This window comes from Capricornis sumatraensis, chromosome 9, assembly GCF_032405125.1.
Source record: "Capricornis sumatraensis isolate serow.1 chromosome 9, serow.2, whole genome shotgun sequence".
NCBI lineage: Eukaryota > Metazoa > Chordata > Mammalia > Artiodactyla > Bovidae > Capricornis > Capricornis sumatraensis.
In genome coordinates, this window is record NC_091077.1 from 40,789,385 (window position 1) to 40,816,113 (window position 26,729).

Here is a 26,729-nt window from a genome sequence, read left to right on the forward strand (position 1 = left end):
CACTTGGAGTTCATTCAAACTCATGTCCATTAAGTCGGTGATGCCATCCACCATCCCATCCTCTGTTGTTTCCTTCTCCTCTTGCCTCCAATCCCTTCCAGCATCGGAGTCTTTTCCAATGAGTCAACTCTTCGCATGAGGTGGCCAAAGTATTGGAGTTTCAGCTTGAGCATCAGTCCTTCCAAAGAACACCCAGACCTGATCTCCTTCAGAATGGACTGGTTGGATCTCCGTGCACTCCAAGGGACTCTCAAGAGTCTTCTCCAACACCACAGTTCAAAAGCATCAGTTCTCCAGTGCTCAGCTTTCTTCACAGTCCAACTCTCACATCCATACATGACTACTGGAAAAAACATAGCCTTGACTAGGCAGACCTTTGTCGGCAAAGTAATGTCTCTGCTTTTAAATATCCTATCTAGGTTGGTCATAACTTTCCTTCCAAGGAGTAAGCGTCTTGTGACTTTCAATTTCTTGGCTGCAGTCACCATCTGCAGTGATTTTGGAGCCCCCTAAAATAAAGTCTGACACTGTTTACAGTTCCCCCATCTATTTCCCATGAAGTGATGGGACCAGATGCCATAATCCTCGTTTTCTGAATGTTGAGTGTTAAGTCAACTTTTTCACTCTCATCAAGAGGTTCTTTAGTTCTTTTTCACTTTCTGCCATAAGGGTAGTGTCATCTGCATATCTGAGGTTATTGATATTTCTCCTGGCAATCTTGATTCCAGCTTGTGCTTCTTCCAGCCCAGCGTTTCTCATGATGTATTCTGCATATAACTTAAATAAGCAGGGTGACAATATACAGCCTTGAAGTAATCTTTTCCTATTTGGAACCAGTCTGTTGTTCCATGTCCAGTTCTAACTGTTGCTTCCTGACCTGCATGTAGGTTTCTCAAGAGGCCGGTCAGGTGGTCTGGTATTCCCATCTCTCAGAATTTCCCACAGTTTATTGTGTTCCACACAGTCAAAGGTTTTGGCACAGTCAATAAAGCAGAAATAGATTTTTTTCTGGAACTCTCTTGCTTTTTCGATGATCCAGCAGATGTTGGCAATTTGATCTCTGGTTCCTCTGCCTTTTCTAAAACCAGCTTGAACATCTGGAAGTTCATGGTTCACGTATTGCTGAAGCCTGGCTTGGAGAATTTTGAGCGTTACTTTACTAGCGTGTGAGATGAGTGCAATCGTGCGGTAGTTTGAGCATTCTTTGGCATTACCTTTCTTTGGGATTGGAATGAAAACTGACCTTTTCCAGTCCTGTGGCCACTGCTGAGTTTTCCAAATTTGATGGTATAATGCAGCACTTTCACAGCATCATCTTTTAGGATTTGAAATAGCTCGACTGGAATTCCATCACCTCCACTAGCTTTGTTCGTAGTGATGCTTTCTAAGACCCACTTGACTTCACATTCCAGGATATCTTGCTCTATGTGAGTGATCACACCATTGTGATGATTTTGGTCATGAAGATCTTTTTTGTACAGCTCTTCCATGATTTCTTGCCACCTCTTCTTAATATTTTCTGCTTCTGTTAGGTCCATACCATTTCTGTCCTTTATTGAGCCTATCTTTGCATGAAAGGTTCCCTTGGTATCTCTGATTTTTTTGACGTGATCTCTAGTCTTTCTCATTCTGTTGTTTTCCTCTATTTCTTTGCATTGATCGCTGAGGAAGGCTTTCTTATCTCCCCTTGCTATTCTTTGGAACTCTGCATTCAGATGCTTATATCTTTTCTTTTCTCCTTTGCTTTTCACTTCTCTTCTTTTCACAGCTATTTGTAAGGCCTCCCCAGACAGCCATTTTGCTTTTTTGCATTTCATTTCCATGAGGATTGTCTTGATCCGTGTCTCCTGTACATTGTCACAAACCTCCATCCATAGTTCATCACGCACTCTATCTATCAGATCTAGTACCTTAAATCTATTTCTCACTTCCACTGTATAATCATAAGGGATCTGATTTAGGTCATAACTGAATGGTCTAGTGATTTTCCCTACTCTCTTCAAGTTAAGTCTGAATTTGGCAATAAGGAGTTCATTATCTGAGCCACAGTTAGCTCCCAATCTTGTTTTTGCTGACTGTTTAGAGCCTCTTCATGTTTGGCTGCAAAAAATATAATCAATCTGATTTTGGTGTTGACCATCTGGTGATGTCCATGTGTAGAGTCTTCTCTTATGTTGTTGGAAGAGGGTGTTTGCTACAACCAGTGCGTTCTCTTGGCAAAACTCTATTAGCCTTTGCCCTGCTTCATTCCGCATTCCAAAGCCAAATTTGCCTGTTACTCCAGGTGTTTCTTGACTTCCTACTTTTGCATTCTAGTCCCCTATAATGAAAAGGACATATTTTGAGGGTGTTAGTTCTAAAAGGTCTTGTAGGTCTTCATAGAACAGTTCAACTTCAGCTTCTTCAGCATTACTGGTTGGGGCATAGACTTCGATTACTGTGATAGTTACAGTTAATTTTACTGTTTTTGCATTTTAACTTTGTAAGTGGCTGATCCACTGCCTTTACTATGCATTTTCCTTTACCAATGAGATTTTCCCTTTCACATATTTTCTTATTTCTTATTATGGCCTTTCCTTTTAAGCTGAAAGAAGAATCTTCAATATTTGTTTTAAGAGTGATTAGTGATGATTAACTTCTTTAGCTTTTCCTTATCTGGAAAACTCCTGATGTCTCCGTCAATTTTATGATAACTCTGCCAAGTAGAGTATTCTTTAAATATTTCTTTTTCCCTTTTAGTACATTAAATATTTCCTACCATTTCTTTATGGCTTGCAAACTTTGTACTGAAAGACACTGGTAGCCTTAAGAGAGTTCTCTTGTATGTTATTAGTTATTTTTCTCTTGCTGCCTTTAAATTTTTCTTTTTAACTTTCACCACTTTAGCTGTGATATGTCTTGGTCAGGATCTCTTTGGGTTCATCTTGTTTGAGACTTTCTTTCTTTCTGGACCCGGATGCTTGTTTTCTTTCAAATGTTAAAGGAGTTTTCAGCAACTGTTTCTTCCTTTTTTTAAAATAAACTTTTATTGAAGTTCAGTGCTTTAAATTCAGTCACTGTTTCTTCCAATAAGTTTTCTGCTCTATTCTCTCTATCTTTTTGAACTCCTATAATGTGAATATAAGTACGCTTGATATTACCTCAGACGTCCCTTAAACTATTTTTAAAATTCTTTTTTCTTTTTATTGTTCTGATTGGGTGATTTTCATTAATTTGTCTTCCAGATCACTTATTCATTCTTCTGCATTGTCTATTCTGCTATTGATTTCCTTTAAGGATTTTTTTTCACTTCACTTATTGTATTATATAGCTCTGATTGATTCTTTCTTATATTTTCTAACTCTTTGTTGAAATTCTCAATTCTTCTCAGTTTGGTGAGCATCCTTATGATGATTACTTTGAACACTATAAAATAAATTACATCCACTTCATGACATTTCCCTCCCCGGGGTTTTATTTTGTTCTTTTGTTTGGAACATAATTACTCTATCTTCTCATTTTGTTTGACTATCTGCAGTTTCTTCCTATAAGTTAGGCAATATAGGTACTTGCCTGGTCTTAAAGTTACGGTCTTGTGTAGGAGCATCCCCTGTACACTGTGTATACTGGGCAGCTTTGTCAGGTCACATAAACTCTCAGGAGTTAATTTTTCATTAATGCTAATCACATTTAGTGTATTTCAATCATATAACCTGATAATTATTTTTCACTATGTATGACAAATATCTTCTCCTTAGTTGAATAAAACCTTAAAATCTAAATAAAAACCTAAGTTTTGTGTCCTTAAATGGAATTATCTGAGTTTTCCCTTTCTGTAATGAGGAATACACTAATAGAAGGGGTTAACTTTAGCTGACCCTGCTGCTGCTGCTGCTAAGTCACTTCAGTCATGTCTGACTCTGTGCGACCCCATAGACGGCAGCCCACCAGGCTCCCCCATCCCTGGGATTCTCCAGGCAAGAACATTGGAGTGGGTTGCCATTTCCTTCTCCAATGCATGAAAGTGAAAAGTGAAAGTAAAGTCGTTCAGTAGCTGACCCTACTTCTGCTTTATTGACTATGCCAAAAACTTTGACTATGTGGATCACAATAAACTGTGGAAAATTCTGAAAGAGATGGGAATACCAGATCACCTGACCTGCCTCCTGAGAAACCTGTATGCTGGTCAGGAAGCAACAGTTAGAACTGGACATGGAACAACAGATTGGTTCCAAATAGGGAAAGGAGTATGTCAAGTCTGTGTATTGTCACCCCGCTCATTTAACTTCTATGCAGAGTACATTATGCAAAATGCTAGACTGGATGAAGCACAAGTTGGAATCAAGATTGCTAGGAGAAATATAAATAACCTCAGATATGCTGATGACACCACCCTTATGGCAGAAAGTGAAGGAGAGCTAAACAGCCTCTTGATGAAAGTGAAAGAGGAGAGTGAAAAAGTTGGCTTAAAAAGCTGAAACGCTGAGATTAACTAGAATCTTAGGAATAATACTGATGGTGAAGTAGAGATCCTGAAGGAGAGATTTAAAAGGAACGACAGAGGATGAGATGGCTGGATGGCATCACTGACTCCATGGACATGAGTCTGAGTGAACTCCGGGAGTTGGTGATGGACATGGAGACCTGGCGTGCTGCAATTCATGGGGTCGCAAAGAATCGGACATGACTGAGCGACTGAACTGAACTGAACTGAACTGAACTGAACTGAATATATTGGTATATGAATCTTGGGATCCAGATGAGATAGTAGGATGATGGTGATGGTCCTCAAAATGGTTAATGTCTACAAGATCAAGATAATTACAAATAGAACCTTCTGTAACTGAGGGTAATTAGAAAACCCCACCAGGGTGAAAACTGTTAGGTTATTCTCAATGGTAATCCTCAGCATCCTGATGTGTAAATTATATTCTAGAAAGCTGATTTATAGTTGAGAAACATGACATATTACATATGGTTAAATGAATGACAATGCTACCTTCCCCCAAAGCACTTTATTTTAAACACTTATAAGCTATGCTTACATCTAGTGATTTACTTTTGTTTTCCTACTGTGTAAATTTTAAGTGAATGCAGTCCCTTTTTACATCTTAACTGTTCTATCTGATGCTCTCCTAAGTAAACAACAGCAGATCTTTAATAAGCACTTGCATCTCCTTTGGGAAATAAAATGGACCATCCTTTTCTCATAACTCAACTAAATTTCAATCAGTTCTTTTCAGTTCAGTCCCTCAGTCATGTCCGACTCTTTGCGATCCCATGGACTGCAGCACTCCCGGCTTCCCTGTCCATCATCAACTCCTGAAGCTTACTCAAACTCGTGTCCATCGAGTCGGTGATGTCATCCAACCATCTCATCCTCTGTCGTCCCCTTCTCCCACAGTCAATCATTCCCAGCATCAGGGTCTTTTCAAATGAGTCAGTTCTTCACATCAGGTAGCCTAAGTATTGGAGTTTCAGCTTTAGCATCAGTCCTTCCAATGAATATTCAGGATTGGTTTTCTTTAGTATGGACTCATAGGATCTCCTTGAAGTCCAAGGGACTCTCAAGAGTCTTCTCCAATACCACAGTTCAAAAGCATCAATTCTTCAGCGCTCAGCTTTCTTCACAGTCCAACTCTCATATCCATACATGGCCACTGGAAAAACCATAGCCTTGACTAGACGGACCTTTGTTGGCAAATTAATGTCTCTGCTTTTGAATATGCTGTCTAGGTTGGTCATAGCTTTTCTTCCAAAGAGCAAGCGTCTTTTAATTTCATGGCTGCAATCACCATTTGCAGTGATTTTGGAGCCACAAATGTAAAGTCTGTCAGTGTTTCCATTGTTTCTCCATCTATCTGCCATGAAGTGATGGGACCGGATGCCATGATCTTAGTTTTCTGAATGATGTGTGGTTCAACTCTATATATCTTATGCAATGGAATCATGCAGTGTGTCTTCCTGGCAGTGATAATCTACAACTATTACACTGCTACTGCCTCTAAATTATGCCTTTGTCATATACATTGAGCTTTGCCACATCCCTGTGTCTTTGACATGGTTCTTCAGGGTAGACATCACACAACTTTAATTTGCTATCAAACAATGAAACTGCCCTTCTGTAGTCATCACCAAGTAGATCATCTCATCTGTGAAGTTCCTGTGTTTATCCAGTTGGATGGTGTGAACACCACTTTCAACACTTCGTGGTCTCCTTCATTTTGGATCTCTGGCTACCTTACTAAGTACTTCTGAAGATCAGCTAGCCAGCCACTGTAGAAGAGAGAGACAAACGTTCACTGTTCTTGGCTTGCTGCAGGTACATGAAATGATGGTTCCATATAAAATGGTGACAACCATCAGATGAGAAAGGAGGTCTCACATGCTTTCTTTCTTCAAGTAGTTAACTTGATCTTCAGAAGTACTTGTTAAAGGTAGCCAGAGGTCCAAAATGAAGGAGCCAAGCACTATAAAAGAGGATACCAGCAACAAAGAGCTACACACAGACACACAGACACACAGACACACACACACACACACACAGGAGGAGAGACAAACATCTACTAGTTTTTGGCTCTAATAGTCTATAGTGTAGTGACCTCCATGCTTAGTACTTGTCTATATAATTTAAGGAACAAAGAGGTTAAAGGAGCAGTTTAAAAAAAAAGACTAGGGAAAACTCTGGGGATAATTACACAATTTTTAAAAAACAATTAAAAAAATAAAAATAAAAAAATTTAAAATGATACTTTGATGAACATATTTATTTTTTAATTGGATATAAATTGCTATACAATGTGTTGGTTTCTGCTCAACAAAAACACAAATCAGTCATTATATATATATATATATTGTTAGATATACATATATATATATATATACACACACACACACACACACACACACACATACAAACACACCCACATGCACATACCCTCTTTCTTCTCTTGAGTCTCTGTCCCCCTAAGCCACCCCTCTAGGTTGTCATAGAGCTCCAGGATGGGCTCCCTGTGTTATACAGCAGCTTCCCACTAGCTATCTATTTTTCTAGATTACATATATATGTGTTAATATATGGTATTTGTTTTTACTTTTCTGACTAACTTCACTCTGTATAATAGTTATAATGGCTCTAAGTTCATCCACCACACTACAAACAACTCAAATTCCTTTTTATGACTGAGTAATATTCCATTGCATATATGTACAACATCTTCTTTATCCATTCACCTGTCAATGAACATCTAGGTTGTTCTGATGGCCTGGCTATTGTAAATAGTGCTGCAGTGAACATTGTGGGGTACACGTGTCTTTTTCATTTCTCTGGTGGCTCAGATGGTAAAGCATCTGCTTACAATGCAGGAGACCTGGGTTCGATCCCTGGATCTGGAAGATTCTCTGGAGAAGGAAATGACAATCCACTCCAGTACTCTTTCCTGGAAAATCCCATGGACAGAGGAGCCCGGTAGGCTACAGTCCATGGGGTTGCAAAGAGTAGGACATGACTGAGCAGCTTCACTTTCAACTTCATTTTCTCATAGTGTATGTCCAGTAGTGGGAGTGCCGGATCATATGACAGTTTTATATCTAGTGTCTTTTTTTAAGGAATCTCCATTCTGGTCTCCATAGTGGCTGTACCAGTTTACATTGCCTCCAGTGCCAGATGGTTCCCTTTTTTACACATCCTCTCCAGCATTTATCGTTTGTAGATTTTTTGATGATGGCCATTTCATTGTTGTGAAGTGATGCCTCATGGTAGTTTTGATTTGCACTTTTCTAATAATGTATGATGTGGAGCATCTTTTCATTTGTTTATTGGTCGTCTGTATGTTTTCTTTGGAGAAATGTCTGTTTATGTCTTCTCCCCATTTTTTGATTGAATTGTTTGTTTTTCTGATATTAAGCTATATGAACTGCTTATATATTTTGAAAATTAATCCTTTGTCAGTTCCTTTGTTTGCAGTTATTTTCTCCCATTCTGAGGGCTGCCTTTTCATCCTGTTTATAATTTCCTCAACTGTGCAAAAGCTTTTAATTGTGGCTCAGATAGTAAAGAATCCACCTGCAATGTGGGAGACCTGGGTTGGATCCCTGGGTTGGGATGATTCCCTGGAGAAGGAAATGGGAACCACTCCAGTATTCTTGCCTGAAGCATCCCCATGGACAGAGGAGCCTGGCAAGCTACAATACATGGGGTCACAGAGAGTCAGACATGACTGAGTGACTAAGCACAGCAAGCCCCACTTGTTTAGTTTTCATTTCCATTCCTCAAGAGGTGGGTCAAAGAGGATATTGCTGCAATATATGTCAAAGAGTGCATTGCTTGTGTTGTCCTCTAAGAGTTTTATAGTTTCTGGTCTTAAAATTTAAGTCTTTAAACAATTTTGAATATTTTTTTTGTGTGTATGGTGTTAGGAAATGTTCTAATTTCATTGCTTTACACAGAGCTGTCCAGTTTTTCCTGTACCATGTATTGAAAAGGCTGTCTTTTCTCCATTCTATATTCTTGCCTCCATTGCTAAAGATAATGTGCCCATGGATGGATGGGTTTATCTCCCAGCTTTCTATTTTGTTCCCTTTGTCTAAATTTCGTTTTTGTGACAGTACCACACTGTCTTGATGACTACAGCTTTATAGCATAGTCTGAAGTCAGGAAAGTTGATTCCTCCACTGTCGTTTTTCTTTCTCAAGATTGTTTTGACTATATGGGTATTTTGTGTTTCCATATGAAATTGTAAAGTTTTTGTTTTGTTCTGTGAAAAATGTTATCTGGTTATGTTACCATCATTATCTGGGTCATTAAGATGCTTATTGTATAGTTTCCTTGTGTATTATTGCCACCTCTTCTTAATATCGTCTGTTTCTGTTAGGTCCATATCATTTCTGTCCTTTAATGAGCCCATATTTGCATGAAATGTCCCCTTGGTATCTCTAATTTTCTTGAAGAGATCTCTAGTCTTTCCCATTCTATTGTTTCCCTCTAGTTCTTTGCATTGATCACTAAGAAAGGCTTTCTTACCTCTCCTTGCTCTTCTTTGAAACTCTGCATTCAGATAGGTGTATCTTTTCTTTTTTCCTTTGACTTTTGCCTCTCTTTTTTTCTCAGCTATTTGTAAGGCCTCCTCAGACAGCCATTTTGCCTCTTTGCATTTCTTTTTCTTGGGGATGGTCTTGATTCCTGTCTCCTGTACAATGTCACAAACCTACATCCATAGTTCTTCAGGATCTAATCCCTTGACTCTATTTGTCACCCCACTGTATAATTGTTAGGGATTTGATTTAGATCATACCTGAATGGTCTAGTGGTTTTCCCTACTTTCTTCAATTTAAATCTGAATTTGGCAATAAAGAGTTCATGATCTGACCCACAGTCAGCTCCTGGTCTTCTTTTGATGATTGTATAGAGCTTCTTCATCTTTGGCTGCAAAGAATATAATCAATCTGATTTCAGTATTGACCATCTGATGATGTCCATGTGTAGAGTCTTCTCCTGTGTTGTTGGAAGAGGGTGTTTGCAATGACCAGTGTGTTCTCTTGGCAAAACTGTTAGCCTTTGCCCTGCTTCATTTTGTACTCTAAGGCCAAATTTGCCTGTTACTCCAGGTATCTCTTGACTTCCTACTTTTGCATTCCAGTCCCCTATGATGAAAAGGACATCTTTAATTGGTGTTAGTTCTAGAAGGTCTTGTAGGTCTTCACAGAACCACTCAACTTCAGCTTCTTTGGCATTAGTGGTTGAGCATAGACTTGGATTACTATGATATTGAATGCTTTGCCTTGGAAACAAACAGAGATCATTCTGTAATTTTTGAGGTTGCACCCAAGTACTGCATTTTGGACTCTTGTTGACTATAAGGGCTACTCCATTTCTTCTAAGGGATTCTTGCCCACAGTAGTAGATAAAACGGTCATCTGAATTAAACTTGCCCATTTTACTCCATTTTAGTTCACTGATTCCTGAAACATCGACACTCACTCTTGCCGTCTTCTGTTTGACCACTTCAGTTTACCTTGATTCATGGACTAACATTCCAGGTTCCTAATGCAAAATCGTTCTTTACAGCATCTGACTTTACTTCCATCCCTAGTCATACCCACAACTGGGCATTGTTTTCTCTTTGGCTCTGTCTCTTCATTATTTCTGGAGTTATTTCTCTACTTTTTTTCAGCAACACATTGGGCACCTACTGACCTGGGGAGTTAATCTTTAAGTGTCCTATCTTTTTGCCTCTTCGTACTGTTCATGGGGTCCTCAAGGCAAGAATACTGAAGTGGTATTATACAGAAAATGTAACCAACATTTTATAATAAAATTAAATTGAGTAAAATGTATATAAACTTTGAATCACTAGTGATGTTGTATACCTGAAACTAATATGATAATGTAATTACTATGCTTCAATTAAAAATAAATATGTTTTGAGACTGATATTTGAAAAATAGATTTTTTAAAAAAATTTCATAATCTCACAAAAAGATCTAGACATTTCTTCAGATGATTTTAATTTTAAAGTTATTAATACTTAACAAGGACAGATGCTCAGAGAGCAAGTTATATGGTTCATTTAACCCAATATTCAGGAGGAAAAAAAAATTGCTCTATTGATCTCTCTTGCAACTGGGGGCTTCCCTCATAGCTCATTTGGTAAAGAATCTGCCTGCAATGTAGGAAACCTGGGTTCAATTCCTGGGTCTGGAAGACCTCCTGGAGAAGGAAATGGTGACCCACTCCAGTATTCTTGCCTGGAGAATCCCATGGAGAGAGGAGCCTGGCAGTCTACAGTCCATGGGGTCACAAGAGGGGGACATAACTTAATGACTAAACCACCACCACCTCTTGTAATTAGAGTAAAGAAAGAAAAATACCCAGAAGTAGGCTATTTTTATTTATTTATTTTAAACTGGGCAAATCTGATAACTTCTATTTCCTTGAGAAATTGTAAGGTTCCCAAAACAGTATTCAAGGAAGAAAGGAAACTCTCAGTTGGGAAATAAGTGTATCCTGTCTCCCTGAATGATCCTCAGAATTAGTCAGTGCCTTGATTAGTTGTCTGTTGGGGACACAGGTTTTCCCCAGAAGACTTTTAACTGTAAACAAGCCTTGGCCTTTTCATGATATTGCCAAATACCCCTTTTTAGGATCCCCTTCTGTCATAATTCTCATTACCACTAACAGTTTCCTCATGGTTGGCTTCTGTTGGAAATATGACTCTTTGATAGACACCATTTTGAAGCCTGTCATCTTGTGGCCAGGTTCTGGTTAGACATGTAAACACACAACTAAGAAAATGCTGTGTAATGAGCCTCCTGAGGATGTGAAAATTTCAAACGGAACAAAATAAAGTGAGTAAAGTAAGTAAAGATTGTCTGTTCAGTCTTAATTGAATACACTTGGATCTTAAAGGTGTTTATAAAAGTTACTGAAGTAGCAAATCTTTGGTTTCTATTATTGCTGGATTTGATCTATCAGTTAAATAACAATGGTTTCTGATGAGACAGATAAGCTATCTGCACTCAGGTTTGCCTATCAAATAAGGGAATAGAGTAATTTATGCTATTCTTCATAGGTATAAACCATTGTCATTGACTTGTTTAGATGGCTAATATTTTTTTGTGTTAATTGTGCTTTTACAAGAACGCTATAGATGATTATGATGATAGACAACAGATAAATTGATACAGGCACACTCAATTCCACATCAGTACAACTCCACAGCTCAATTAGAGCAAGCACTTCAATTCAAAGTGATTCAGCTTTCTGTAAAAATTTACTCATGTGAATTACCATAAGGAAATTTTCATTAAATAGGGCACTACTACAAGCTTTTCAACTCTGGAGCTCTCTCCCATTTTCGAAAAATGGCTCTAGTGGTGAAGAATCTGCCTGCCAATGCAGGAGATCCCAGAATCACAAATTTGATCCCTGGTTTGGGAAGATCCCCTGGGGGAGGAAATAGCAACCCACTCCAGTATTCTTGACTGGAGAATTCCATGGACAGAGAAGCCTGGCAGGCTACAGTCCATGGGGTCACAAAGAATCAGAGATGACTGAGTGACTAAGCGCACACAAACACACAATTTAACCAAAACATGGGAGGGTTTGTTTTATTGATTGGATTTCATCAAGAAGAAATGTAATATTTTCTAGAGATCTATTCTTTCTTAATTCTAATGATATTATGGTCTCTCTCTCTCTTTTTTTTCTCCTTATAGGATGTAATTTATTTTACTGAAACTTGAAAGTCAGCAAGAATACAAATCTTCATGGGTAGAGGACACTTGATTACACCTTAGACCAGGAACTTTACTCAGGAGAGCACTTCCAATCTGTTTTTTAAACACATGAACTGAGAAATCTACAATCACTGAAACTGAATTTTCACCAATAGTGCTGTGCTGTCAGTCACTCACTCATGTCTGATTCTTTCCAACCCTGTGGACTGTGGCCCACCAGACTCCTTTGTTCATGGGGATTCTCCAGGCAAGACTACTGGAGTGGGTTGCCATGCCCTGTTCCAAGGGATCTTCCCAACCCAGGGATTTAACCCAGTTCTCCCACATTGCAGGCAGATTCTTTACTGTCTGAGCCACCAGGGAAGCCCAATAGAGTAGTCATGAAGGAACACAGTATATGGAAAATATGCTAGATCAGAAAAACATGTGTCTTACGCTGAATTTCTCCAAGTGGAGACAGGACAGAATTATGATTTTTTTAGGCTGTCCCAAAGCTTTCGCAAGCAGGCAATTGAGGTAGTGAACAAAGGCTGGGTGGCACAATAGCACAAATAATGGAGGAGTTGATTCTGGTTGTGTAATATTCCATTATGTATATGTACCACATCTTCTTTTTTCATCCCTCTGTTGATAGGTGTTCTTCTTCAACCCTGACTTTAGGCACTTACAAAAACTTTGCCTAGCAGGCTTCACGGGAAAATCTGCCACTTCCACATGAGACTTGCTACATAGCCAGTGCACCGCAATCTCTGAAAGGCTGCAGTCAGACTCAAACTCCCATGGCTAGTCATGTTCTTAGACACATTGGTATTTATGTCCTGGGCATCTTCATTGCTAGGTCTGTTTGTCTGAAGCTTTGGAAAGAGGCTTTCCTCATGTGGGCTCCCCAGTGGCTCAGTGGTAAAGAGTCTGCCTACCAATGTAGGAGGCACAGGAGATGCTGATTCTATCCCTAGGAGATGCTGATTCTATCCCTTCTCCAGGGAAGTTCCCCTGGAGAAGGAAATGGCAATCCACCCAGTATTCTTGCCTGGAAAATCCCATAGACACAGGAGCCTGATGGACTATGGTCTGTAGGGTCACAAAGAGTCAGACAGGACTGAGCGACTGAGTACTTCTTCAGATACTTCTGCCAAAGCCTCCTTGCAGGGGGAGAAGGGGAAAACTTTAAGATTTCTTCCACTCTGATTCAGTGCTCTATTTTTCTATACCTTGTCTTTTTCTTCTCTCTCTTCCCTTGGTTTTAGGATCATGAAATTGCAGGAGCTACCTTTTTTAGGGCACCCTCAACAGTGACGCCATTCCATAAAGGGTCAAGAAACATGGAGCAGGTGCTTTCTACAGCTTTAGACTCATGATATCACTGTAAGTGGTTAAGGGCTTCCCTGTCACTTTGTTTTGGCTCATGGTTTTTTTTTTTTTTTTTTTTAATGTCCTATATATGCAGTTCAGCTCTCTCTCTCAGCTCAGCTTGTCTGACCATAACTTATTTTTCTTATATTTTCTGTACAGATTTTTTTTTTAAAGAATCAGACTGTGGGAAACAGGATACCTGAAAATGCATTCATTTCTTCATCAAGCTGTTATTGAATTATTATGCCTCAGACATCATAAAAATTACATTAAATATCAGTAAAGCATGACCCTTCAGTTTAAGAACTAGCTTATGATTGGATAGGACTAAAATTAGGTCAGTAGAGTCTTATAGTTTCTATTAATATGACAGAAGTACATTTAGAGTAGCAGCGACACAAAATAAATCTTGTCAGCATGGAGGTTGGAGGTAAGTCAGAGTCAAGGCGGAGTTTGTATATTAGAGATCAGTGCTGAATTTTGAAAACTGTGTAGATGATTTTCAGGTAATGGATGTTGGAGAGAATATTCTGGTAGAGGAATAAGAAAAGATATAGCTAACTGAAGACAGGAGATTACAAATTGCTCAGCATGGCAGGGTAATGAGTCAAATTTTGGGGGCAGAGGCAGAGGCTAGGTAGGACATGGACCAGCAGAAGAAGGACCTTGAGTGCTTTGTGTGTGGTATCCATCTCTCTGGTTGGTGGTTCGTGCTTAGTCTGAATGAGAATTAAAGGCAAAGATCATGACACTCAGCTATACCTCATTTATCGATTCTTGTATCTGCTTATCACTTTTTTTTTTACCCAATCAATTCTACACAGTTAGATAAGATATTTTAAAACAGTCTTATTCGAAACCATCAACATTTCTAGTCTCTTTGTCTAGATTTCAAAGTCTTTCACAATCTCAGCTATAGAATACAATTTTTATTATTTCTCCCTTCATCCATATGCAATAGCTTAATTGTTACTTTAAGAAAATACAAGGAGACTCCCCCATTTTAAGATCTCTTGCACAATTTGGCCCTGCTTCCAATTTCTTTCTTGCTTTTTGATTTATGTTTTTCTTAAAAATAGCTTGTTTCTGCCTGCTTCTTGTATTAATATCTATATTTTCCATATTGTATTCTTTTGTCATGTTTAGCATAACAATTTTCAATTATAGAGACAAATAGACATTAGAAACTTCTATAAAAGTCATCATGAGCTGACATTGAAAAATATTTCTTCTACCTCTTTTGGACTGAAGAAAAACACACCTGGCTCACACCTGGCTCGGTGTATATAAATAAACACACTAGAAACAATTACCTCATTTTAAGACTCCTACTAAAGTTCCACAATCTGTCAAGAAGAAAAATTTTGACCAAAGGCATGGTAGAGAAGAATGGAATGAAACATGTTTTGAAATGGGAGTCTTGGTAAGTTGGGCAAAAATCTATCAGGATGGGAAATATAGTTTGTCATTTTATACTTTTTCAGTTTTCTCATTCTGAAAGCTAATTATCATAGAATCATCTTATAATTCTTCTCTTGTCCCCCTTTCCATAACAAAATCACTATTCAATTAATTTTGACATTTTCATTCAATTAATTTTCCTCCAACTAATTTTTATTAAACTGCTGTCAATTTTTATCGAACTGCTGTCATTTCCAAGAGTTTTCAGTCCATTTGCATTACAAAGTCACTAGTTTATATAATAAGAACTATCAAAATGTTCCTCACTGAACTCCCTGACAATAATTTTTCCACATCCATCTATAAATCATTACCAGGCCAATATTTCCAAAACAGAAATAGATAATATCATTCTCCTGTGTGCTCATAAGCCTCCAAAGACATTTCATTGTTTGCACAATGAAGTTAATAACTACCTTGCTCAGAAATTTCTACAATTTGGCTTCAAATACTTTTTTTCTAGGCAAAACTTTAACACTCACTTTTTTGCTTCTTATAAAGGCAACTGAATTATCCACACATGTTCTACTTGTATTTACCAAGTGATCTTGAAATTTCTTCACCTTTCACATAAGCTCTTTTCAATTTTGCTTGTAATCTATTTTATGCTTTTATCATGTTGAATGTTAAGGAGTTTTTCAAACAAACTACATTTATAGAGCTAATATATTTAGCTCTTCATTAATAATGTATATTCTCTTGAGTATGATATTTTCTGCATTGAATATTGGGAAATTTTAGCCAGCTTATTTATATAATGTTGCTTCAAAATGTAACTAAAAAATAATTTTTATTTTGGCACTTCAATCATTGAATGAACATATATAATTTGATTTATATTATATAATTTGGCTCCTCAAGCATACCTTTTGCATTCCCTCTTAGTTATTTCCAATGTTTTCTCAAATGCAAAAATTGATCTTATATCCCTTCCCATCCTAGTATTACCTATCTTTAAACATATTATTTTAGTTAGTTTTATACATACGTTCCTAGACTTCACATTTCAAAATGATAGTTTTCAACTATTATTTTGCAAAATCTATTTGAAAATGATTTACTTAGATCATACTTTTAAATTTATCTTTAAATTTGAATTGTTTATCACTAAATTATTCAACTTTGCTTTGTCTGTCTAGATATACAATTAAACCCATGACTATCTTACCTTTCTCTGTTTAAGCAGTGATTAGAGATGAGAGTTTGAGTGCGTGTATGTAGGGGGAAGATGCAAAGAAATTTCCCATCTCCATTTGTGCCTATGATAAAACCTGAATATCATATTTTGCATGCAGATTTTGTCAACAGTTAAAAACCATGATACGCTGCTTACTTTATTTTGAGAGACACTTGATTTCAGAAGTAAGTAGATCATTTCACATTTCTTGATATGCACACAAATATCCACTTTGAGTGACTTTAATAATCTGTTTCCAGATAACCCCAACACTGAAAGCATTTATGATTTTTAAAGAAGAGTCACTGGACTGAAATTAACTAACATGGATTAATGTTCCAAGTCAGTTACACATTGCTCAGTTGCTTCAGTCCTGTCTGACTCTTTGCAACACCATAGACCAAGCTTCTCTGTCCATAACATTTTCCTGGCAAGAACACTGGAGTGGGTTGCCATTTCCTTCTCCATGGGATCTTCCCAACCCAGGGATCCAATCCGAGTCTCCTGCACTGTAGACAGATTCTTTACCACTGACCCACTAAGGAAGCCCAGTAACACATTGGGGATGAAAAATTAACAGGTTGGACAAGTCAGTCTTCTTGATCCTTTCAGCTCATACATTCTGTGATTCTGGGATGAGCTGTTTCAAATGTATTTGTTTTTATTCTTCTTTTAGCAGGTACAGTTCCCTCTAGAGGATGGAAAAAGCCAACGAGAGTTCTCTGATTGGTTTTGTCCTTCTAGGATTCTCAGACCACCCTCGCCTAGAGGCTGTGCTCTTTGTATTTGTCCTTTTGTTCTATCTCCTGACCCTTGTGGGAAATATCACAATTATCATCATCTCATATCTGGATCCTCCTCTTCATACCCCTATGTATTTCTTCCTCAGCAACCTCTCCTTTCTGGACATCTGCTTCACTACTAGCCTTGCACCTCAGACCCTAGTTAACCTGCGAGGACCAGAGAAAACCATCACTTATGGCGGTTGTGTGGCACAACTCTATATTTCTCTAGCACTGGGCTCAACCGAGTGTATCCTCCTGGTTGTGATGGCCTTGGATCGCTATGTTGCTGTTTGCAAACCTCTTCACTATGTGGTCATCATGAACCCACGGCTATGCCAGCAGCTGGCATTTATCTCCTGGCTCAGTGGTTTGACCAATTCCTTGATTCATGCAACCTTTACTTTGCAGTTGCCCTTTTGTGGCAACCACAGGCTGGATCATTTTATTTGTGAAGTACCAGCTCTCCTTAAGTTGGCTTGTGTGGATACCACCATCAATGAGCTGGTCCTTTTTGTTGTTAGTATCCTGTTTCTCCTAATCCCCCCAGCACTCATCCTTATCTCGTATGGCTTCATAACTCAAGCAGTGCTGAGGCTCAAATCAGTGGAGGCAAGGCGCAAAGCCTTCAGCACCTGCTCCTCCCACCTTACAGTGGTGATCATTTTCTATGGCACCATAATTTACATGTACCTGCAACCAAGCAACAGTTATGCTCAGGACCAAGGCAAGTTCATCTCACTTTTCTATACCATGGTGACCCCCACCTTAAATCCTATTATTTATACTTTAAGAAACAAGGATGTGAAAGATGCTCTGAAGAAACTTCTCACAGGAAAACTGTGCTCTCTACAGACATGAAGTGCAAGGAAGTGATCACAAGTCATGTAGTTACTCAGTTTCTACTTAGCCAAAACACTGTTCTCAATTTTACACAAATTAAATTATTGTTTACTTGTTTTATCTACATAAGGAATCTTCTCTTCTTTTATGTGTAAATAACAAAATGTATATATCTTATTTGTTGCAAGCTTGAACCATGGGAGTAAAGTAATGCTCAAAATTCTTCAAGCCAGGCTTCAGCAATATGTGAACCATGAACTTCCTGATGTTCGAGCTGGTTTTAGAAAAGGTAGAGGAACCAGAGATCAAATTGCCAACATCCTCTGGATCATGGAAAAAGCAAGAGAGTTCCAGAAAAACATCTATTTCTGGTTTATTGGCTATGCCAAAGCCTTTGACTGTGTGGATCACAATAAACTGTGGAAATTTCTGAGAGAGATGGGAATACCACACCACTTGACCTGCCTCTTGAGAAATCTGTATGGAGGCCAGGAAGCAACAGCTAGAACTGGACATGGAACAACAGACTGGTTCCAAATAGGAAAAGGAGTATGTCAAGGCTGTATATTGTCACCCTGCTTATTTAACTTATATGCAGAATACATCATGAGAAACGCTGGACTGGAAGAAACACAAGCTGGAATCAAGATTGCTGGGAGAAATATCAATAACCTCAGATATGCAGATGACACCACCCTTATGGTAGAAAGTGACAAGGAACTAAAAAGCCTCTTGATGAAAGTGAAAAAGGAGAGTGAAAAGTTGGCTTAAAGCTCAACATTTAGAAAATGAAGATCATGGCATCTGGTCCCATCACTTCATAGGAAATAGATGGGGAAAGAGTGGAAACAGTGTCAGACTTTATTTTTTTGGGCTCCAAAATCACTGTAGATGATGATTTCAGCCATGAAATTAAAAGATGCTTACTCCTTGGAAGAAAAGTTATGACCAAACTAGATAGCCTATTCAAAAGCAGAGATATTACTTTGCCAACAAAGGTCCATCTAGTCAAGGCTATGGTTTTTCCAGTGGTTATGTATGGATGTGAGAGTTGGACTGTGAAGAAAGCTGAGCACTGAAGAATTGATGCTTTTGAACTGTGGTGTTGGAGAAGACTCTTGAGAGTCCCTTGGAGTGCAAGGAGATCCAACCAGTCCATTCTGAAGGAGATCAGGTCTGGGTGTTCTTTGGAAGGAATGATGCTCAAGCTGAAACTCCAATACTTTGGCCACCTCATGCGAAGACTTGACTAATTGGAAAAGACTCTGATGCTGGGAGGGATTGGGGTCAGGAGGAGAAGGGGATGACAGAGGATGACATGGCTGGATGGCCTCACTGACTCGATGGACGTGAATCTGAGTGAACTCCGGGAGTTGGTGATGGACAGGGAGGCCTGGCGTGCTGTGATTCATGGGGTTGTAAAGAGTTGGACATGACTGAGCAACTGAACTGAACTGAACTGAACTATGGGAAGCAGAATTGTGCGTGGGTATACACTGTGACCTCACCACAAAGTCTGTATTTTACTTCTGACACTTATTCCCAAGGATTCAGAAAAAAAAAAGTAAACCTTTAAGTATTTACCAATTGTTCATTGAAAGTTAAGAAATTTTGATAGACTTTTCTAAGACCACTTTCAAATAAAATTTATATTTATAAAGATAATATAATACCTTTTAGCTCTTTATTTATAATGTATATTCTCTTGAGCATATTTTCTCTATTAAGTATTAAGGACTTTTAGCCACCTTATCTAATTTGTTTTCAATTTTAGTGAATTGTCCAACTTTCTGTCAAATACATCATATTTATTTTCTTCTGCTGCACTCATTAAAGCTTCACACTGGAAAATAAGTATTTTATGTATGCACTTCCTCTACCCAAATAGAAAACAAACAAACAAACAAACACCTCATAGTGTCAATTTATTACTCAGGAAGATATTGTATTAACTATTCTTTTCCATAACCAATTTATCATTTAAAAATACCTTTTAGGAAGAAGCAAGTGAAATAAAATATTCTAAACACATTATTTTGGATAACTTACTAAGTGTATCTTCTTTTGTGTTCTTAGGTCATGGCATGCAAAACTTTTAAGAGAAAAAGTAATTCAATAATTTTGTTCTAAATCATTTCCTAATCAGATAAGAATAATTGAACTTCAAAATGCACCATTATTTAAAAAATAATTTTTATCACTTAAAGTAATAAAGAAGTCTCAGTCAAAGATTATCCAATGAATCTTAGTACATCAAGAAAACATTACAGTTATGAAAAGTTGGGTCACTTTTGGTATAAATTTTTTCTTTTTTGCATTGTAAACACACGGATTCTACTCCATATACAACATATGATTCTGTATAGGCTACAGTAATAATTCTGTAAATATATGTGTGTTTAAGTGTGTGTATGTGTGTTTGTGTTATATTATTTGGAAAAGAGAGCAAATATGAAAGTATAATGATAAATAGCAGAAAACAGATTATATTTGATTGATAATTAATTCATTATTCGTAGTACATTGTCTCATAAAGAGGGCAATGGGTTATCAAAGCTTTTCTGTTTTGTCATTTTCAACAAAGCAGTAAAATTTCTGACAAATCAATATTTTTTCTTTTTCAAAACAGGCATCAATGACGTGCAATACTGTTCTACATTGAAATTTATAACTCTTTATCATTTTATGTGGAGAATAAATTGTTCCCTATGGCAAAAATGGGTAAGCTACCCATTAGAAATGGAAAGTTCTATTAATATGAAACTTCTAAAACTAGATTTGAGGCTTTCCAAGTGGTGATAGTGGTAAAGAACCCACCTGCCAATGCAGGAGATGTAAGAGACGCAGGTTCGATCACTGAGTTGGGAAGGTCTCCTGGTGGAAGGCATGGCAACCCACTCCAATATTCTTTGCCTGGAGAATCCCATGGACAGAGGAGCCTGGAGGGTTATAGACCATAGAGTGGCAAAGAGTCAGATACGACTGAAAAGACATATCATCAAAACTAGATTTCAGAAACATAAATATGAGCAATTTTCAACTAGATATAAAAAGATAATGTGGAACTTTGTACAATATCAGTAACTTAAAATATGGGAAAAAATGATCATAAAACTGAATGCTGGCAGATAATTCAAAAGTAACTATGTGCAGAGTAAACAACTCTTGATTGTGTGTGGTATAAATAAGAAGTAGCTTCAATAAACATTATCTTTACCATGGAAAATTTGGGTTACAGAGTAGTATTCCACTTTATTTCTTATTTAAAGTTGGTGTTATCTGTTGAACATGGCAAAAACTGAAAATGTTCCTTGGATTAGAGGTGGAGAATCAAAATTCACACAAATATTGTGTGTTGCAAGAAAATGAAATATGATATGCATAGAAGGATTTGAATTAATAATGCATTTTCATTCTGGTTAACTAACATTTATAAAGACAAGATTTTCAATGCTATGACTGTGACTATGCTTCCAAACTAATGAAAATAACAAAGCTTCTAGATTTGATTAAACCAATGTCACAGAATATTTGTCTTTAGAAAATTAAGTTAAAAAAGGAAGTTATATATTGACAGTACTTTTTTATTATATCAACTTTGCCTAGAGAAGAAAGGAAACAAAAAAGCATAGCTATGATTAAAAGTGTCCTAGTTCAGGGATAACTTAAATAGTTAATTATATTTAGCCAGATAATATGACCCCAAATTTGAAAAATCACATTTTCAGGTTAAGAATTTACCTTTTTAATCGGATAATTAGCATGTGGTATAAACAGCTTGCTTTCTGTGATTTAAAAAATAAGCCATATTTTGATAATATTTTCACTAATTGGGTTTTAAAATTATAAAATATTTGACTACCTTATAAATATCATCCAAACAAAATTTAATGTTAGCATACTACAAAATATAAATAAGAACAACCAAAGTAGTTTGCCAACATCTCTGAACAGAATATTTCCAACTTCAGGCATGTGATTTAAATATTTTATTGATTTTAATTTATGAAAAAGAAATAATAGCCTATATTGGGAAATCTCTCCCTGTTTATGGATTTTTTGATCAATTTAAATAAAAAAATCATTAATACTTGTTTCCATGTTCAGAAACCTATAAATTTAGAGTAATTTTTTAAATTTAATAGGAAAAATATACAAAATGCTTAGCTTAAGTTATTTTTTAGCAGAATATTTAATTTAATTTTAATTTTATTGGGACATAGTTGACTTACACTGATGTGTCCATTTCAAGTGTATAGTAAAGTGAGAGTTATACACATATATATACCACTTTATTTTGGGATTCTTTTCCCATATTGGCCATTAGAGAGCATTGATTTGGAGTTTCCTGTGCTATACACTACGTATCTTATCAGTTATCTATTTTAAATACAGTACTGTATATATGTGTGTATATATCAATACCAATCCCCCAGTTTATCAGTCCCCTCTTACCTCCTGGTAACCATAAGTTTTGTTTTCTACATCTACTCTCTTTTTTGTAGAGAAGTTAATTTGTTAACCCCCTTTTTAAAAATTACACATGTACGTGATAGCGTATGATATTTGTCGTTTTCTGTCTGATGTACTTCACTAAGCAGGACAATCTCTGTAACCACAAATGGCATTATTTCATTCTTTTTTTATGACTGAGTAAGATTCCATTGTATATATGTTCCACATCTTCTATATCCATCCTTCTATTGATGGACATTTAGATTGATTCCATGTCCTTGCTATTGTAAATAGTACTGCAGTGAACATTAGGGTGCATGCAGTTTTCCAAATTATGGTTTTCTCCGAATATATGCCTAGGAGTGGGATTGTGGGATCATATGATAGCTATATTTTTAGATTTCTAAGACACTTCCATACTGTTCTCCACAGTGGCTGTAACTACTTACATTCCTCCAACAGTGTAGGAGGGTTCCCTTTTCTTCACACCCTCTCTAGAATTTACTGTTTGTAGATATTTTGATAATGGTCATTCTGGCTGGTGTGAAGTGATACATCATTGTAGTTTTGATTTATATTTCTCTAATGATTAGTGATGTTTAGCATATTTTCATGTCTTTTTAGTCATTTGTGTGTCTTCTTTGGAGATAAACTATTTGGATTTTCTATTCATTTTTTTCAGAGAAGGCAATGGCACCCCACTCCAGTGTTCTTGCTTGGAGAATCCCAGGGATGGGGGAGCCTGGTAGGCTGCCATCTATGGGGTCACACAGAGTCGGACACGACTGAAGCGACTTAGCAGCACAAACAGCATCCACTTTTTTTATTGGGCTGTTTGTTTTGTATCCTGAATTGCATGACCTGTTTGTATATTTTGAGGATTATTCCCTTATCAGTTGCTCTGTTTGCACATATTTTCTTCCATTTTGAGGGTTGTTTTTTCATCTTGTTGTTTATGGTTTACTTTGACTTCCCTGGTGGCTCAGAGGGTGAAGTGTCTGCTTGCAATGCTGGAGATCTGGGTTTGACCCCTTGGTTGGGAAAATCACCTGGAGAAAGAAATGGCAACCCACTCCAGTACTCTTGCCTGGAAAATCCCATGGATGGAGAAGCCTGGTAGGCTACAGTCCATGGGGTTGCACAGAGTAGGACATGACTGAGCGACTTCACTTTCACTTTCTTTCATGGTTTACTTTGCTGTGCAAAGATTTTAAGTTTAATTAGGCCCCATTTATCTTTGCTTTTATGACTCTGGGACTTCCCTGCTGGTTCAGATGGTAATGAATTGGCCTGGAGTGCAGGAGACCTGGGTTTTATCCCTGGGTCAGAAAGATCCTCAGGAGAAGGGAATGGTTACTCACTCCAGTATTCTTGCCTGGGAAATCTCATTGACAGAGAAGTCTGGTGGGGGTACAGTCCATGGGGATGCAAGAGTTGGACACGACTGAGTAACTAACCTTTCACTTTCACTTTTAACTGTTTTTATTTTTTTACCTGTCTAGGCAGTGGATCCTACAACATCTTGCTCTGATTTAAGTCAAAGAGTGCTCTGCCTATGTTTTCCTCAGAGTTTTATAGTGTGAGTCTTATATTTAGGTGTTTAATGCATCTTGGGTTTATTTTTGTGTATGGTTCTAGAAAGTGTTCTAATTTCATTATTTTACATGGAGCTGTTCAATTTTTCCAGCATCACTTATTGAAGAGACTGCCTTTTCTCCATTGTGTATTCTTGCCTTTTTGTCATACATTAGGTGACCATAGGTATATGGGTTTATCTCTGGGCTTTCTATCTATTTCTGCTGGGAGCCACCACGGGAGATCCCGCCCATGACAAGGTCATGTGGAAGAGAATTGTTAAGCAAGGCTTCAGAACTCAAGGGGCTCCCTAGGCTTTCTCGAGCATCTACCCCAAAACCAGAATCTGTCTGTTTTACTATTTCATGTCTTTCACCAACTCCTCTGACATTAACAGGGGGGCTTTTCCTGACCACCTTTCTCTGGAGAAAATCAACTTAGGGCTATAGCTAATAAGTTTCCTGGACATGAGAGGAATATTTCCAATCAAAACCCCTCTGTTAGCATTCTAGCTTGCTTGGCAGGTATATCCAGACTCTTGCAGCTACGCATATGATTATTTACAGCCTCCCAACTGTGAGAGGCATGGAAAGCCTAAAACATAGAGCCTTTCAAAGAGTTAAAAGTTATTAGAGTAGTGCTAATGTAGGATTTCATTATTGGGCCAATGCTTGTTGCTAAGTTCCCGTATCTCTTATCCACTGTGAACCTGGGAGTGCATTAGTTAACATAGTCGAAACGTAAGAAAAACAAGTGTAGCCTTGAAATTAACCACATCAGAATTTTGAGCTAATTGGTTCTTTCTTATAACTCACTGCACCTTTGCTCCATGAGAAATGTAACTTAATACTTTCTGAGGCTGACATAGATTAGAAATATTAGAAAAAACATTTCAAGGGAAAATAAGTTTTCTGGTTGAGAAGCCTTTATCAAAAGAGGGTCATAAAATGTTCACAGGCCTCCAAGGCCAGAAGATAATGTACACAATATTGTTTATGGGAAAGGTTTGCAGAAAAAATCCTGGTTTTGATAAAGACAAAACAGATGTAATGTTTGGGCTGACTCTGTATGACTTTGCATCTTTCATTTCCCTCTATGTATAAGACAAGGTATAAAAGCACCTTTTAAAAATAAAGCTATTGGGCCTCACTTGAAGAAGCTTGGTCACCCCGTGTTTTTCTTTTTTTCTCTCTTACTTTCTTTCAGGCTGATCCCTCGGAGCATAGAGGCTCCCTGTGTTCACTTATCTGCCCTGGTTTCTAAGACCTGAATGGGAAGACGTTCTGCATCTTCACTCCCTTGGGAGACCGGGAAGGCACCTGTGGCCTCCGTGAACAGGGCGAACTTCTTGTCTCGAAGTCTTATTGGCTTTCTACGTAAACCAAGGAATATCAGCCTCTTTCTCTCCTCTATTTTCTTATCTACAATATTCTTTCCTTATCCCTCTAAATCATCCGCCGATGCCGTTTTTCCTTCAGGTTCCCCTGGATCCTGTGGGGGCTGGACCCCGGCATATTTCTTTGATCTATAATTGCTTTTGTGCCAACCCCATACTGTTTTGATGACTGTACACAGAAGTTTTGTGTAGCATAGGCAACACTACAATTAAAGTAATAAAGAGGACTTCAATTAATGTTTCTGGGGTGACTAATTATCCTTTGGAAATAAACTAGAGCCATGTGCCCACACTTTGCCTAAAACTGACTGGAATTTAAACAGTTAAATGTAATAACTAAGAAAACACAACAGACAAAGTGTGCTTTGAGCATGGTCAGGGGCAACTTTATAACACATGTTATTTTAAAAAATTCTATTATGTGCCTTCATCATATTTTATTATTTATTTGGCCTTAGAGCATTCTTTTTTTTTAATAGCCATTGATCATCCTGAGAGGTTAACAGGCAGGAAGGCCAGGGGTCTCCAAACGGAGGAAATAGCTTGCAAATGTCAGACATTTTTATCTCTCCTAAGCGGCAGGAGGAAACAAACTAGTGATATTTTTTCCTTCTCTATACAAATTTAAAAGGAAGTTTCTGTTAAACTTCTGTGTTGCCATGACACCTGGTTTCACCTGAAGTTAACCAATGCGTTTTTCTTATGGGAATGTTTATCTTAAGCTATGCTAATGTACTATACATTTACCCCAAATTCTGTCTTCAGGTCGGTTCCGCCTTTTGGCTCAGAACCTACTTGACACACCAGTATGTTATACTCAGATATTGTTCCTCTAATCATGAGAAACCCTGGACTGGAAGAAACACAAGCTGGAATCAAGATTGCCGGGAGAAATATCAATAACCTCAGATATGCAGATGACACCACCCTGATGGCAGAAAGTGAAGAGGAATAAAAAGCCTATTGATGAAAGTGAAAGAGGAGAGTGAAAAAGTTGGCTTAAAGCTCAACATTCAGAAAACGAAGATTATGGCATCTGATCCCATAACTTCATGGGAAATAGATGGAGAAACAGTGGAAACAGTGTCAGACTTTATTTTTTTGGGCTCCAAAATCACTGCCTCCGATGTGGGAGACCCAGGTTCGATCCGTGGGTCGGGAAGATCCCCTGGAGAAGGAAATGGTAACCCACTCCAGTACTCTTGCCTAGAGAATCCCATGGACGAGAAGCCTGGTAGGCTACAGTCCACTGGGTCGCAAAGAGTCAGACATGACTGAGCGACTTCACTTTCACTTTCAAAATCACTGCAGATGGTGACTGCAGCCATGAAATTAAAAGATGCTTACTCCTTGGAAGAAAAGTTATGATTAACCTAGATAGCATATTCAAAAGCAGAGACATTACTTTGCTGACTAAGGTCCATCTAGTCAAGGCTATGGTTTTTCCAGTAGTCATGTATGGATGTGAGAG

General features: G+C 37.8%; 1 protein-coding gene across 1 annotated transcript; it reads left to right on the plus strand.

The window, feature by feature from the left end:
- The first annotated feature begins 16,905 nt into the window (after positions 1–16,905).
- LOC138086619 (olfactory receptor 2G3) lies at positions 16,906–17,850 on the plus strand. Its single transcript, XM_068981458.1, has one exon. The coding sequence runs from the start codon at positions 16,906–16,908 to the stop codon at positions 17,848–17,850; it is 945 nt and encodes a 314-aa protein (XP_068837559.1).
- Positions 17,851–26,729: the final 8,879 nt, after the last annotated feature.